Raw genomic sequence first — 16,301 nt, forward strand, 5'->3', positions numbered from 1 at the left:
ATAATAATAATAATAATAATAATAATAATAACTCCTGATCTCACAATTGTGTTAAAAAACAAAGTATGGATTGTTGATGTTGCAATCCCAAGTGACAGCAGGATTGAAGAGAAAAAACTGGAAAAGCTGACACGATACGAGGATTTAAAGATTGAACTGCAAAGATTCTGGCACAAGCCAGTCAAGGTGGTCCCAGTGGTGATCAGCACACTGGGTGCAGTGCCTAAAGACCTTGGCCTGCACTTAAACACAATTGGCACTGACAAAATTACCATCTGCCAGCTGCAAAAGGCCGCCTTACTGGGATCTGCACACATTATTCGCCGATACATCACACAGTCCTAGATACTTGGGAAGTGTCCGATATGTGATCCAATACAACAGCCACAAGAGTGATCTTGTCTGCTGTGGACTCATCTTGTTGTGTTTCAAATAATAATAATAATAATAATAATAACAACAACAACTACCACTAGTATTTTTTCCAAGAAAGCAAAAAGATGCCAAGTTAAAGCAAACTTTGCTTTTCTGAAAACCACCTTCCACCTGAAAGGAAGTTGCCCTCTGAATTTCAAAGGTTGGACACCGTCTCATTTTCTCATAGCTGAATATGAATATCAGTCCTGAGCTCAAACAACGACAAAAGGTATGCAAGGGCGATTGGAATGTCATGCATAACTGCTCATCCCAATACATTCATGGAGTCTACCTGGCTTGCAGGAAAATTATTTCCCCTTTCTCCTTCTTTACCTCTGCAAGCTGGGCAGCAGGACTCTGGCACAGAGACCGGTGAGGAGCAGGTGAGTTTGGGACATGTCTTCAAACCACAATAGACATTTCCTTCCTGCCAAAATGAAAAGGAAGAGAGAGGCACAGAGTCAATTATGGAAAGCATAGACACAGTAGATGATTGCAATGACAGTCAAATGACAGCCTCAAAACCGTGCAACGAGAGTGACTGGTCTCGCGAAATCCTCTTATTGTGCCAATTTTGGGAGGAGAGAGGCTGACCACCCACAAAATATTATTACTACCACATTAGCTCTAGATTATTAAATATGGTTTTCTTTGGGTAAGTAGATGGCGACTACTGGATGGCATATGTTCTGAATCAGAACCCAACCCTGCTATATGCCTGTGAAACGTGGACTGTCTACAGACGTCACATGCAACTCCTGAAATGATTCCATCAGCGTTGACTCCGAAAAATCCTGCAAATCTCTTGAGAAGACAGGCAGACAAATGTCAGTGTTCTGGAAGAAGCAAAGACCACCAGCATTGAAGCAATGGTCCTCTGCCATCAACTCCGCTGGACCGGCCACGTTGTCCTGTCTCCCAAATGCCTGTCTCCCAAAGCAAATCCCTCCTCCGTACTCAAGAACAGAAATCGGAATGTTGGAGGACAGAAAAAGAGATTTAAAGATGGGCTCAAAGCCAACCTTAAAAACTGTGGTATAGACACCAAGAACTGGGAAGCCCTGGCCCTTGAGCGCTCTAGCTGGAGGTCAGCTGTGACCAGCAGTGCTGTAGAATTTGAAGAGGCACGAATGGAAGGATTTGTTTTTTTTTTTGTCATGTCTGGAGCAACCGCTCCTGTTGTGAGAGAATTGGCCGTCTGCAAGGATGTTGCCCAGGGGACGCCTGAATGATTTTTGATGTTTTATCATCCTTATGGGAGGCTTCTCTCATTTGCCGCATGAGGAGCTGGAGCTAATAGAGGGAGCTCATCCGCCTCTCCCTGGATTCGAACCTGCGACCTGTCGGTCTTCAGTCCTGCCGGCACAGTGCTTTAACCCACTGCACCACCGGGGGCTCCTTACGAATGGAGGGTGAAAGAGAGAAACGTGCCAAGAGGAAGGCGTGTCAAGCCAACCCCAACTGGGACCGCCATCCACCTGGAAACCAATGCCCTCACTGTGGGAGAACATGCAGGTCAAGAATAGGGCTCCACAGCCACCTATGTACCCACCACCAGGACACCGCACTTGGAGGACAATCTTACTCAGACAATGACGGAACCCCTAAGTAAGTATCATAAACTAGAGCTGATGTGGTCTGTCCAATGACATTTTCTGCATCAGCACCCCAAATAAGCAAACCAAATCTAAAGTTGACCAAAAACTGATTTGTAAACCTTTTGGAACTAATGTTGGAGAGTGGTCCCTGGTCAAAAAAAGGTTAGGAACCACTAGTGTAGATGTAATGGTAGAGACAGCCCAGATCAGAATTCAGTGTTGCTGTGTTACTTACGGAACAGCTGCACTGTGCACACTGGTTGGGTTGTCTGTTTTGGAAGAGTCCCTCAGCCACAAACATCTCCCCGTGGTTGTAGGTGGTGCCGTTGTATTCGCAGGACCTCCCAGTGGTCTTGCTTCCCATGGAGAAGAGTGAATCATCTGGAAAAGAGGGGAAGAGCAGGAGAGAAGTCATTTAATGAAACCAAATTCAAACATTCAACTCCACTATTACTTGGAGTAAGGTCCCCTGCAACCACATATTATTGCTTATGAAGATAATCCACTCATGGGTGCATCTATACTGTAGAATGAATGCAGCTTGACAATGCTTTCACTGCTGTGGCTAACTGCTATGGAATCATGCAAGCTCTAGTTTGATAAAGTCTTCAGCCTGTGATGGTGCCTCACAAAACTGCAGTTCCCAGGATTTCATAGCATTGTGCCATAGCAGTTCATGTGGGGGCAATCTCCATGAATTTAGCAGTATAGATCAGGCATAAGCAAACTTCGGCCCTCCAGGTGTTTTGGACTTCAACTTCCACAATTCCTAACAGCCAGTAGGCTGTTAGGAATTGTGGAAGTTGAAGTCCAAAACACCTGGAGGGCCAAAGCTTGCCCATGCCTGTGTAGATGCATCCATGGAGGCTCTGTCCATCACTTTCATATCCACCTGCAAAACTCATGCACAATTGCAATCTTTTCATAATATCACATCACTCCAGGATTATTACACTCCCGAGGAATGCAGTTTTTGCTTTTCTCCACCAAAGAAGCAACAGGTTCTGAATTATAGGCCTGTGAGCTAAATGGTGACATTGGGAGGCCTGGGTTGTAAACCATTTGTTTTGGCACACTGGCTCCTCCAGCTTTTGAATGCCCTTTTCAAGCTGGGCAAAAAAAAATTAAACATAAATGTCAGGCCACCGGTGTTGTAGGAGAAGTATGAAACCCGATACGTTTTGCTCTCACAGGCACACAGGAGTGCCTACATCTTGAAAAGCACATTTCGATATTGATATGGTTGGGTTTGTTATTGCTCCGTAGCCCATGATCCAACCATGAATATTCTCGCCATGCTATTCATCAAAAGACAGCAAAAACACACAAGAACATAATGTTCTTCTAGAGCAGTGTTTTTCAACCTTTGTAATGCTGCGACCCCTTAATACAGTTCCTCGTGTTGTGTTGATCCCCCAACCACAAAATTATTTTCGTTGCTACTTCATTACTGTAATTTTGCTACTGTTATGAATCATAATGTAAATACCTAAAATGGATAATGTATGTTCATCCACTGGACCAAATTTGGCACAAATACCTGATACGCCCAAATTGAAATACTGGTGAGGTTGGTGGGGTTGATTTTGTCATTTGAGAGTTGTAGTTGCTGGGATTTATAGTTAACCTACAATCAAAGAGCATTCTGAACTCCACCAACAATGGAATTGGACCAAACTTGGCACACAGAACTCCCATGACCAACAGAAAATATTGGAAGGGTTTGGTGGGCATTGACCTTGAGTTCTGGAGTTGTAGATCATCTACATCCAGAGAGCACTGTCGACTCAAAGCACCGGGACTGTGGCGCAGCTAGCTAGGAGTCAGCTGCATTATGATCACTACTGACCAAAAGGTCATGAGTTCGAAGCCAGCCCAGGTCGGAGTGAGCTTCCAACCAATTTGTGTAGCTTGCTGTCGACCCTTTTAGCCCAAAAATCAGTTGCATCTGTCAAGTAGGAAATTTAGGTACCATTTACGATGCCATAAAAATCTCCAACAAGCATGCAAAGAATGAGGAAGTGTCACATCAGTATCATAAATGGCCGGTGAAGCGACAGCTCCCCCAGTGGCCAGAATACCCTCATGACAAAGCTGGAATGTTAAATAGTCTCTATTTTTCTGTGTATATATGTTGTGTGTCTATAGCACTGAATGCTTTCCATGTATATGTACATTGTAATCTGCCCTGAGTCCCCTGTGGGGTGAGAAAGGCGGAATATAAATATTGTAAATAAATAAATAAATGATAGACCTGGACCAAACTTGGCACAAATATTCAATATGCCCAAATGTGAACACTGGTGGAGTTTGGGGAAAACAGACCTTGACATTTGGGAGTTGTAGTTACAGGGGTTTATAGTTCACCTACACTCAAAGAGCGTTCTGAACCTCACCAACGATAGAATACACAGAACCCCTATGCCTTGAAGGGACTTGCTAGCATGAGCCTCTCTCCAGCCTTGCACGCTCTCCCTCATCTGCACATGCACTACACACTGCCATGCACCGAGCACGCCTGCTCTCCCCTCCCTGCTTGGAGTCTCAGAAACAGCCCTCCCCTTGGCTGAGAGCCAGCCAAATCACAGTGGAGGTGGGCTTTTGGTGGGAGGATTTGCCACCTGTTTCCAAAAAGGAAAGAAGGACAGATAGAGAGATCTTCAGCCTTCTCTGCCAAAGGGATTCCTAAGACCATCAGAAATATATGTTTTCTGATGGTCGTTGACGACCCCTCTGAAACTCTCTCATGACCCCCCCCCCCCCCCGGGGTCTTGACCCTCATGTTGGGAAACTCTGTTCTAAAGCAATTTGGGCAATAAAATCTCAAAACGATTCAAACAATGAACCAAGACTAGTTAAAACCAATGCCATCCATTTCCATGGATCAAAAAAACATCTGATTATCTTTAGTTATTTATGTGTGTTAACAGGAGCGCTTGCTTTTTTTACTAATTAATGTCAGAACCACCGGGAAACTTTCCAAAGACTTTGAAGAGAACCAAGACTCCATTTGCAGATAAACTCAGACTTCTGGAGTTACGGCTCCCAATCCTTAAGCACAGTGTAACCTAATATTTAAATAAAACACCGAGCGATTTGGGCAAAGGATCAAGACTCGCCTCCTTAACTCAATGCATGGAATTAGGGATTTTTTTAAACATTTATTCTTTTTCATTGAGGAAAGATTAGGAAGGGATCCAGCACCAACCGACTGCAAATGCGGATTCTAACTGCCTCCATATGTGGCCAGCCTTTGGAGGCAGGTGTCAAACACATTAGCTGTCTCAAGGCTTTTGGAAAGCGACTTCAAGGCTTCGCCTAAGCTTGCAAAAGTCCACCAAATCCATCGACTTGTCCTTTAACGGGAGCGAGTGCGGGATCACCCACAGTGGGGCACACAACCAAGCCAGCTTTCCTGACTGTATCAAGTTAAATGGGGAGGTCTCAACCCTCGATGCTCAGGTTTCATGGGTTTTCTTGGGTGAAAGCTAGCCTTCTAATGCTCTCACATCGGTGGCTTAATTTCCTGTGTTTGCCTTTGTTTTGAAAAAAGAGATTGGCCAAAAAAAAAAAAACCCCTCAAAACCGTTGAAAACATATGGACGAGCCATTAGAAGGATATTCTTCTTAGTTCCAGTTTTCATTTGCACTGGTTAATTTTTACAAAGGGCAGCATGGAGCATTTGATACCTCTTCCAAACTCATTTTAGAAACCATCTAGAACAGTGGTTCTCAACCTTCTTAATGCCGTGATCTCTTAATAAAGTTCCTCATGTTGTGGTGACCCCAAGTCATAAAATTATTTTTGTTGCTACTTCATAACTGTAATTTTGCTACTGTTAGGAATCATAATGTAAATATCTGATAATCAGGATGTATTTTCATTCACTGGACCAAATTTGGCACAAATACTGTACCAGATACACCCAAATTTGAATACTGGTAGAGTTGGGGGAAGATTCATTTTGGGTTGTTGTAGGTTTTTTCGGGCTATATGGCCATGTTCTGGAGGCAATTTTTCTCCTGACGTTTCGTCTGCATCTATGGCAAGCATCCTCAGAGGTAATGAGGTCTGTTGGAACTAGGAAAAATGGGTTTATATATCTGTGGAATGACCAGGGTGAGACAAAGGACTTTTGTCTGCTGGGGCTAGCTGTGAATGTTTCAGCTGATCACCTTGATTTGCATTCAATGGCTTGGAAGCGCCTGGGGGGAATCTTTTGTTGAGAGTGATTTCATGTGCCTGTTTGTTTCCCCTCTGTTGTTTTGCTGCTGTAATTTTTGAGTTTTTTAATACTGGTAGCCAGATTTTGTTAATTTTCATGGTTTCTTCCTTTCTGTTGAAATTTCTATTGAAAGATTGATTTTGTCATTTGGGAGTTGTAGTTGTTGGGATTTATAGTTCGCTTACAATCAAAGAGAATTTTGAATTCCACCAATGATATAATCGAGCCAAACTTGGCACACAGAACTCCCATGACCAACAGAAAATACTGGAAGAGTTTGGTGGGCATTGACCTTTTGGAATTGTAGTTCACCTACATTCAGAGAGCAGTGTGGACTCAAACAATGATGGATCTGGACCAAACTTGGCACAAATACTTGATGTGAACACTGGCGGAGTTTAGGGGAAATAGACCTTGACATTTGGGAGTTGTAGTGCTGGGATTTATAGTTCACTTATAATTACAGCACATTCTGAATCCCACCAATGATAGAATTGGGACAAACTTCCCACACAGAACCCCCATAACCAACAGAAAATACTGTGTTTTCTGATGGTCTTTGGCAACCCCTCTGACCCCCCCCCCCCGCGACCCTTCCAGGGGTCCCAACCCCAAGGTTGAGAAACACTGATCTAGAACAACGCTGGGCTGTATGGCCATGTTCCAGAAGCATTCTCTCCTGATATTTTGCCCACATCTATGGCAGGCATCCTCAGGGGTTATGAGAATGTCTGCCATAGATGCGGGCAAAACGTCAGGAGATAATGCTTCTGGAACCTGGCCATACAGCTCAGAAAACTCACAGCAACCCAATGATTCTGGCCATGAAAGCTTTCGACAACACATACTGTAGAACAAAGCTCTTTGGCAAAGAAGCATTTCTGGCAATCAAAGGATATTTGTCACCCAATATTCAACAATTACAATTATTGGAATCTGGAAATACCCCAAAATTATGAATGGTTCTGGTTTTCTGATGGATCAATGGTCCTAAATTTCATTTCATGCCCCAAATTAGTGCAAATATCATACAGAATTACCTCCAGGTTATGCATATAAGGTGTATTTGAAACATAAGTGCATTTGACTTGGCCTTTGACTTGGGTCCCATTCCCAAGATATCTCATTATGTCCATATATGCACCACTTTAACTGCCATGGCTCAATGCTAATGAATTCTAGGAGTTGTAGTTTTACATAGTCATTACCTTTCTCTGCCAAAGAAATCTGGAATCTCAGCAAACTATAACTTCCATGGTTCCATTGCATTGAGCCATGGCAGTTAAAGTGATGCCAGATTGCATTCATTTTACAGGGTTGAGAACCAATGTTCTAACTCAGTGTTTCTCTACCTGGGGATCGGGACCCCTGGGGGGCTCATGAGGGGGGTTTCAGAGGGGTCGCCAAAGACAATCAGAAAACACATATTTCTGATGGACTTAGGAATGCATTTGTCATAGTCATTTGGGTTCACAGTGCTCTCTGGATGTAGGTGTACTACATCTCTCCTAAATCACTGTCAATTCATCCCAGATGCCTCCATTGTTTTCTTTTCATCATGAGGGCCTCTGTGTGGGAAATTTGGCCCAATTCTATTGTTGGTAGGGATCAGAATGCTCTTTGATCATAGGTGAACTATAAATCCCAGCAACTACAACTCCCAAATGTCAAGGTCTATTTTCCCCAAACTCCACCAGTGTTCACATTTGAGTATATTGAGTATTCCTGCCAAGTTTGGTCCAAATCCATCATTGTTTTATTGCAGAGTGCTCTCTGTATGTAGCTGAACTACAACTCCAAAACTCAAGGTCAGTGCCCACCAAACCCTTCCAGTATTTTCTGTTGGTCATCAACCCTGCCAAATGAATGCAATCCGACATAACTTTAACTGCCACGGTTCAATGCTAATGAATTCTAGGAGTTGTAGTTTTACATGGTCATTACCTTTCTCTGCCAAAGAAATCTGGAATCTCAGCAAACTATAACTTCCACGGTCCCATTGCATTGAGCCATGGCAGTTAAAGTGATTGTCAGATTACATTCATTTGACAGGGCTGATGCATTTCTAGGCTATTTACTTCCAGGCAGAAGGTGGAGGCAGAGCAGAGTGGAAGGTGAGTCCTGGTGCCACAAAGGAACAAGGGTTTATTTTTTTTTCTATCGTGTCAGGTGAGACTTGAGAACATTGGCTGTCTACAAAGACGTTGCCTAGCAGACACCCAGATGTGTTACCATCCTGTGGGAGTCTTCTCTCATATCCACATGAGAAGCTGGGGCTGACAGATGGGAGCTCACTCCATCATACAGATTCGAACAGCTAACCTTTAGGTCAACAGTTCAGCCAGAACGAGCCGCCAAAAATGGAGAATTTGGACTCCTGGCTCCAGGTTGGGGATGACTTATGCAAACTAGTGGCTTGGGGACAGGCATCTGGCAACTCCACCACAACAGTGTGTGCCTGTAGCCCCAAAGAAAACTGAACAGACACCCTCTTTGCAATGTTGAGTGTTACTTTATTGAAAATAACTAGAAACGGGGTGCTGGAGAAAAGGCGACTGGAGCCCAGGGAGCGCACCGAACCCTCCAGACGTGAGGCCATGTCGGGGATTTTGCCGCAAACCCGAGAAAGATCTCGCTTTGCCTGCGCCGGTACAGTGGCTCTTAACAATGAGGTATAATACATGTACAGTCTGGGGGAGTTTATGGCGCAGCGCATGACCCAGTTTACACATCCATAAAAATTGCCAGCTCTCTGCCTTTTCTGATTTACAGGCCCCTTGCCTAATTAGGAAGCTGAGCCCAGTTGCAAGACGCCGTTTTAATACAGCCAGTGCTGGGATTTGCCACACTCTTCCAAAGAAATTGGCTTTTTGGTTATCATTTTGGGACTTGATACAGGTAAAGGTAAAGGTTTTTCCCAGTCATGTCCGACTCTGGGGGTTGGTGCTCACCTTCATTCTAACTCAAAGAGCTGGCATTGTCCATAGACGCCTCCAAGGCCATGTGGCTGGCATGACTGCATGGAGCACTGTTACCTTCCCACTGAAGCAGTACCTATTGATCTACACACATTTGCATGTTTTCAAACTGCTAAGTTGGCAGAAGCTGGGGCTAACAGTGGGAGCTCACTCTGCTCCCTGAATTCGAACTACAGACCTTCCAGTCAGCAAGTTCAACAGCTCAGCGCTTTAACCCACTGCACCACTGAGAGATCGAAGTGTCATGCTTTGGGCATATTTATGTATTTACTATATTTACTATACCTCGAAGGGGACTCAGAGTGGCTTACAGTTTGGCCACTTCAGTGCTGCATTGCAAATATATAGTGTATAAATATAATACAATACAAGTCAAAGCATATTTAACATAAAATACAATACAAAAAATCACACAAAGCATAATAACATCTAGCTGCTGAGCTGCTGACTGGAAGGTTGGCAATTCAAATTCAGGGAACAGGGTGAGCTCCCACTGTTAGCCCCAGCTTTTGCCAACTCAGAGGTAGTGAGGTCTGTTGGAACTAGGAAAAAGGGTTTATATATCTGTGGAATGACCAGGGTGAGACAAAGGACTCTTGTCTGCTGGAGCTAGGTGTGAATGTTTCAACTGACCACCTTGATTAGCATATAATGGCCTGACAGTGCCTGGAGCACCCTGGTCATTCCACAGATATATCAACCCTTTTTCCTAGTTCCAACAGACCTCACTACCTCTGAGGATGCTTGCCATAGATGCAGGCAAAACGTCAGAAGAGAATGCCTCTAGACCAGGGGTCCCCAAACTTTTTCAACAGGGGGCCAGATTACTGTCCCTCAGACCGTTGGAGGGCCGGACCATCGTGCGGGCCGGGCAAGGGAGGCGGCACAGTGCAACTTACCTACCTCGCGCTGCCCATCATGAAAGCCTGGCCTCGCGCAAATTATTATTATTATTATTATTATTATTATTATTATTAACTTTATTTGTACCCCGCTAGCATCTCCCGCAGGACTCGATGCAGCTTACACAGGCCAGAGCCTCAAGACAATACAATAGAACACAACACAGTAATAAACAAGCAAATCAAAACAATTAAGCAAAAAGCAAAATAACAACAATAACTACATCAAGACACAATTAAAACTGGTTTGGCCAAATCCCCTCACCACTTGCAAGGCCCAATCCCCTCACTTGCCTCATGCTGCCAGTCAGGCCTGGCAAGCAATGCAAATGGCGAGGACTTCATGCGAGAACAGGAAGTGCAGTGTAGCCTCCCTTGCCTCAGATAACCCAGTTGAAAGCTGATATGGTGGGATTTTCTGCCTTGATATTCTGGGATATAGAGATGTGTGGACCCGGGTGCTCTTCCACACAGCTGTTTAACCCAGAATATCAAGGCAGAAAATCCCACAATATCTACTTTGAACTGGAATATATGGCAGTGTGGACTCAGATAACCCAGTTCAAAGCAGATCTTGTGGGATTTTCTGCCTTGGTATTCTGGGATATAGAAATGTGTGGTCCTGGGTGCCCTTCCACACAGCTGTATAACCCAGAATATTAAGGCAGAAAATCCCACCATATCTGCTTTGAACTGGAATATATGGCAGTGTGGACTCAGATAACCCAGCTCAAAGCAGATATGGTGGGATTTTCTGCCTTGGTATACTGGGATATAGATAGAGATGTGGGGACCTGGATGCCCTTCCACACAGCCATATAACCCAGAATATCAAGGCAGAAAATCCCACAATATCTGCTTTGAACTGGAATATATGGCAGTGTGGACTCAGATAACCCAGCTCAAAGCAGATATGGTGGGATTTTCTGCCTTGGTATACTGGGATATAGATAGAGATGTGGGGACCTGGATGCCCTTCCACACAGCCATATAACCCAGAATATCAAGGCAAAAAATCCCACAATATCTGCTTTGAACTGGAATATATGGCAGTGTGGACTCAGATAACCCAGCTCAAAGCAGATATGGTGGTGGGATTTTCTGCCTTGGTATTCTGGGATATAGAAATGTGGGGACCTGGATGCCCTTCCACACAGGCATATAACCCAGAATATTAAGGCAGAAAATCCCACCATATCTGCTTTGAACTGGAATATATGGCAGTGTGGACTCAGATAACCCAGCTCAAAGCAGATATGGTGGGATTTTCTGCCTTGGTATACTGGGATATAGATAGAGATGTGGGGACCTGGATGCCCTTCCACACAGCCATATAACCCAGAATATCAAGGCAGAAAATCCCACAATATCTGCTTTGAACTGGAATATATGGCAGTGTGGACTCAGATAACCCAGCTCAAAGCAGATATGGTGGGATTTTCTGCCTTGGTATACTGGGATATAGATAGAGATGTGGGGACCTGGATGCCCTTCCACACAGCCATATAACCCAGAATATCAAGGCAGAAAATCCCACAATATCTACTTTGAACTGGAATATATGGCAGTGTGGACTCAGATAACCCAGCTCAAAGCAGATATGGTGGGATTTTCTGCCTTGGTATACTGGGATATAGATAGAGATGTGGGGACCTGGATGCCCTTCCACACAGCCATATAACCCAGAATATCAAGGCAGAAAATCCCACCATATCTACTTTGAACTGGAATATATGGCAGTGTGGACTCAGATAACCCAGCTCAAAGCAGATATGGTGGGATTTTCTGCCTTGGTATACTGGGATATAGATAGAGATGTGGGGACCTGGATGCCCTTCCACACAGCCATATAACCCAGAATATCAAGGCAGAAAATCCCACAATATCTACTTTGAACTGGAATATATGGCAGTGTGGACTCAGATAACCCAGCTCAAAGCAGATATGGTGGGATTTTCTGCCTTGGTATTCTGGGATATAGAGATGTGTGGATCTGGGTGCCCTTCCATACATCCCTATATCCCTGAATATTAAGGCAGAAAATCCCACCATATCTGCTTTGAACTGGAATATATGGCAGTGTGGACTCAGATAACCCAGTTCAAAGCAGATATGATGGGATTTTCTGCCTTAATATTCAGGGATATAGAGATCTATGGAAGGGCACCCAGATCCTCACATCTCAGGCAGAAAATCCCATCATATCTGCTTTGAACTGGGTTATCTGAGTCCACACTGCCATATATTCCAGTTCAAAGCAGATATGGTGGGATTTTCTGCCTTAATATTCAGGGATATAGGGATGTATGGAAGGGCACCCAGATCCACACATCTCTATATGTGGATCTGGGTGCCCTTCCATAGATCTCTATATCCCTGAATATTAAGGCAGAATATCCCACCATATCTGCTTTGAACTGGAATATATGGCAGTGGGGGCTCAGATAAAACCAAGACAAGAACCCACCTCAGAATTCCTCGACGGACCTTTCCTGCCTTCCTTTCTCTTCCTCCTATGTCCCAGGAGCCTGGGCTGGTTCTGCTACGGGGAACCAGTGTGTTTTGCAGAAGGGGATGGAAGGGAGAGGGAAAGGGAAGCGGCCTTTCTGGCGGGGAGGGGGGGGGGGGAGAGCAGCGCCCGAGAAGGAGGGCCTGCCAGGCCTCGGCCTCCGTTTCAATTCTCCTCCCGGGAAGAGGCGAGCCAGGCTGCTTTCGCTCCACAAGACAAACTAAAGGTGTGCTTGTTTGGAAAGGCGCTTCTCCGGAGCCCTTCCATACAGCCCTCTCGCTGCCTGTCGGGCTGGCAAGGGAAGCTGCAACTCGTGGGCTGTTCTTGCGCGATGCCCTTCCCTTGCCTGGCTTGCACGAGGGGCAGCGTGATGCAGGTAATTTGCATCGCCGCTTCCATTGCTTGCCAGGGCCGACGGGCGGCGCGAGGCAGCGAGGGGCTTTGCGTGAGGCCAGGCCAGGCCGCACGGGCCGGATAGATGCCCTCGGCGGGCCGCATATGGCCCGCGGGCCTTAGTTTGGGGACCCCTGCTCTAGACCATGGCCATATAGCCCGAAAAAACCTACAACAACCCATTGATTCCGGCCATGAAAGCCTTCGACAATACATTTTAAAAATCTTATAGAAATGCATATAATAACTGCAAAAGCTCCTGTGCACATTGAGGCAAATACCCATATTTGGGTTTCAACGTGGTCCTATGTATTACTCTCTTAATTTAAGAAAAAAGGACGGAATTCCAGCCTTCAATCACTGCAAAAACAGTTCCCAAGACAGTTCTGTGCCAGTTCTGGCAAAGAGGCACATTTTTAGCGCTGGGTAAAACCAGCCCACTTTTGCATATACAGTGGGAGATAATAACATTATTCAAAGAGGCTGGTTGGAAGGGGATTTGCTTCAATGAAACGCAAGGAGGGGGCGAACAGGCATAGTTGCTGAAGGCTGGGAGGGGGAAACATTACTTTCTAGCCAATGGTCTCCTGAGAATACAGGCCTCTCTTGTCATAAATGGAGTGTATAACAGGGTTTGCTGCATGAAAGCATTCCATTGTTATTTTTAGACCGGGAATTTGTCTGTTTGCTCTGCTCCGACATCCTCAGCCGAGTACATTTCATGGCGCTTTGTTCTGCGGAAATTACCTGGGCATCGCGGGCAGCACAACTGCGGGACCTGGACGGGGTTGGGGCAGTGCAGGTTGGGGCAGCGGATCCTGTTGCATTGCACGTTCCCATTCTGGGGAAAGACAGCAACAAAGAAAAGGCAGATTATATTTTGGATAGTCACATCATCACAACCGTTTGGTTCCACTTTCATTGCCAGGACTCCTGGGATTTGTGGTTTGGCGAAGGGTGCTTATAATTAGGCAAAGAATTGGTGCTCTACTTCAGGGAAATTCAGAAAATTCACTGTGCCACTCATTAAACTACATATCTGTATGATTTATTAATATTTACCATATCAGAAGCCAACCAAGGGTACAGTTATAATGTATTTTAAAAACACAATGTTTATTTATTATTTATTTACCATATTTATATACCACCTTTCTCAGTCCGAAGGTGACTCAGGGCGGTTTACAAATGGCACAATTCGATGCCTCCAACAACACAAAATCCAATTAAAAATATTTAGTATTAATATAAAAACCACATGAATAATTAAAAAACCAATAAAAACATGAATCCTTAAGTTTTAAAACTTGGCATTATACTAAATGCCATTTGACTGGCCACTTGGAACACCTTTGGTGTCGCTATAAGAAGGTCCTCCATTGTGCATGTGGCAGGACTCAGACTGCATTGTAGTAAGTGCTCTGTGGTTTGCTCTTCTCCACACTCACATGCCGTGGATTCTACTTTGTGGCCCCATTTCTTAAGATTGGCTCTGCATCTCATGGTGCCAGAGAGCAGTCTGTTTAGCATCTTCCAAGTCACCCAGCTTTCTGTATGTCCAGGTGGGAGGCTCTCTTTGGTCTCAGCCACTGATTGGAGTGCTGGGTTTTAGCCTGCCACTTTTGGACTCTCGCTTGCTGAGGTGTAGCTGCGAGTATCTCTGTAGATCTTAGAAAACTATTTCTTGATTTAAGGCATTGGCGTGCTGGCCGATATCCAAACGGGGTGGGCTGGAGATGTCACTGCCTTGGTCCATTCATTACTGGCTGCTACTTCCTGGAGGATATCAGGTGGTGAAATACCGGCTAAACAGTATAATTTCTCCAGTGGTGTAGGGCACACACACCCTGCGATAATGCGGCATGTCTCATTAAGAGCCACATCCACTGTTTTAGCGTGGTGAGATGTGTTCCACACTGGGCATGCATATTCAGCAGCAGAGTAACAAAGCACAAGGGCAGATGTCTTCACTGTGTCTGGTTGTGAACCTCAGGTTGTACCAGTCAGCTTTCTTATGATATTATTTCTAGCATCCACTTTTTGCTTGAAATTCAAGCAGTGCTTCTTGTAGGTCATAGCATGGTACAGTGTTACTGTAGGATGGATTCAGGCTAATTCAAGTGGCATCAAAATACGATAATTGAGTAGTGGAGATACATTATTTGTACCTCCAAAGATACAGGGATGAGGAGTACTCCACCCCAACCATAAATTCAGCCATAAATTAAAAAAAAAACTCTTTCTTGTAATAGTGCCCCAATAAGAGATCCTGAAAACATGATTTTTGGTTCCCTTGAAGCATCTTTCCCAAGCTAGGAGTCTCCTCTTGAGGTCTCCTTTGCAACATGAACAACATCAGGCAGTAATTGAATATGTGTGTGTGAGTGTGTGTATGTATATATATGTGTGTGTGTGTGTGTGTGTGGAATGGCAGTTTAGAAAAAATATCCCTCCCTTCCTCCAGTAATTATGCATTTGCTTCAGTATATTAAGTGAATTAGCTTAATTCATATTTCCTAGGCTAATACAGAGATTGTCTCAAAAACAAGCTACAAATCCTGAGACGACACAGAATGGAGCAGTGGCAGTTAAAGTGGTGCCAACTATTGCAAAATACATACATACCTCTGAGCAAAGACAGTTGACGCAGTAAACAATCCCGTAGGGCTCCAGGTAGGGATGCCACCGTTCGCCGACCCGATACTTCTTGTCTTGAAACACACAGAAGGTCTCCGAATCTGGAATGGGGAACAAGAGAAAAACAGAAACCGTCAATGGGCAGGCAAAAGGCCTGTGTAACATGGTGATACTTGGAATGTGCCTGGAGAGCAAGGGTCTGGAGAACAAGCCCGATGAGGAGCGGCTCAAAGAGCCAAGAATGTTTATCTTGCAGAAGAGAAGGCTGAGAGGAGACATAATGTGGGACATGTATCAAGATGTGAGGGGGAGTCATAGGAGGAGGGAACAGGCATGTTTTCTGCTGCCCTGGAGACTAGGACATGGAGCAATGGCTTCAAACTACAAGAAAGGAGATTCCACCTGAACATTAGGAAGAACTTCCTAAATGTGATATCTGTTCAGCAGTGGGACTCTCTGCTTTGGAGTGTGGTGGAGGCTCCTTTTTTGGAGGCTTTGAAACAGAGATTGGATGGACATCTATCAAGGGTGCTTTGAATGTGATTTTCCTGCTTCTTGGCAAGGGGTTGGGCTGGATGGCGCACAAGGTTGATTCCAACTCTGTGATGCTACGATTCTACTGTCTTGGGCAGAGTTTACTT

At 44.8% G+C, this 16,301-nt stretch overlaps 1 protein-coding gene across 1 annotated transcript in view; it reads right to left on the bottom strand.

Moving 5' to 3' along the window:
- Window positions 1–16,301, bottom strand: part of CHRDL1 (chordin like 1) — a 37,590-nt gene that overhangs the window by 16,141 nt on the left and 5,148 nt on the right. The window contains exons 2-5 of the mRNA XM_060756202.2: window positions 15,649–15,761; window positions 13,771–13,864; window positions 2,251–2,396; window positions 751–844 (exon numbers count right to left, since the gene is read on the bottom strand). Of these exons, the coding sequence (XP_060612185.2) occupies window positions 751–844; window positions 2,251–2,396; window positions 13,771–13,864; window positions 15,649–15,761 (447 nt within the window). The remainder of the gene's footprint in view (window positions 1–750; window positions 845–2,250; window positions 2,397–13,770; window positions 13,865–15,648; window positions 15,762–16,301) is intronic.

Source organism: Anolis sagrei, chromosome 10 (assembly GCF_037176765.1).
Source record: "Anolis sagrei isolate rAnoSag1 chromosome 10, rAnoSag1.mat, whole genome shotgun sequence".
Lineage (NCBI taxonomy): Eukaryota > Metazoa > Chordata > Lepidosauria > Squamata > Dactyloidae > Anolis > Anolis sagrei.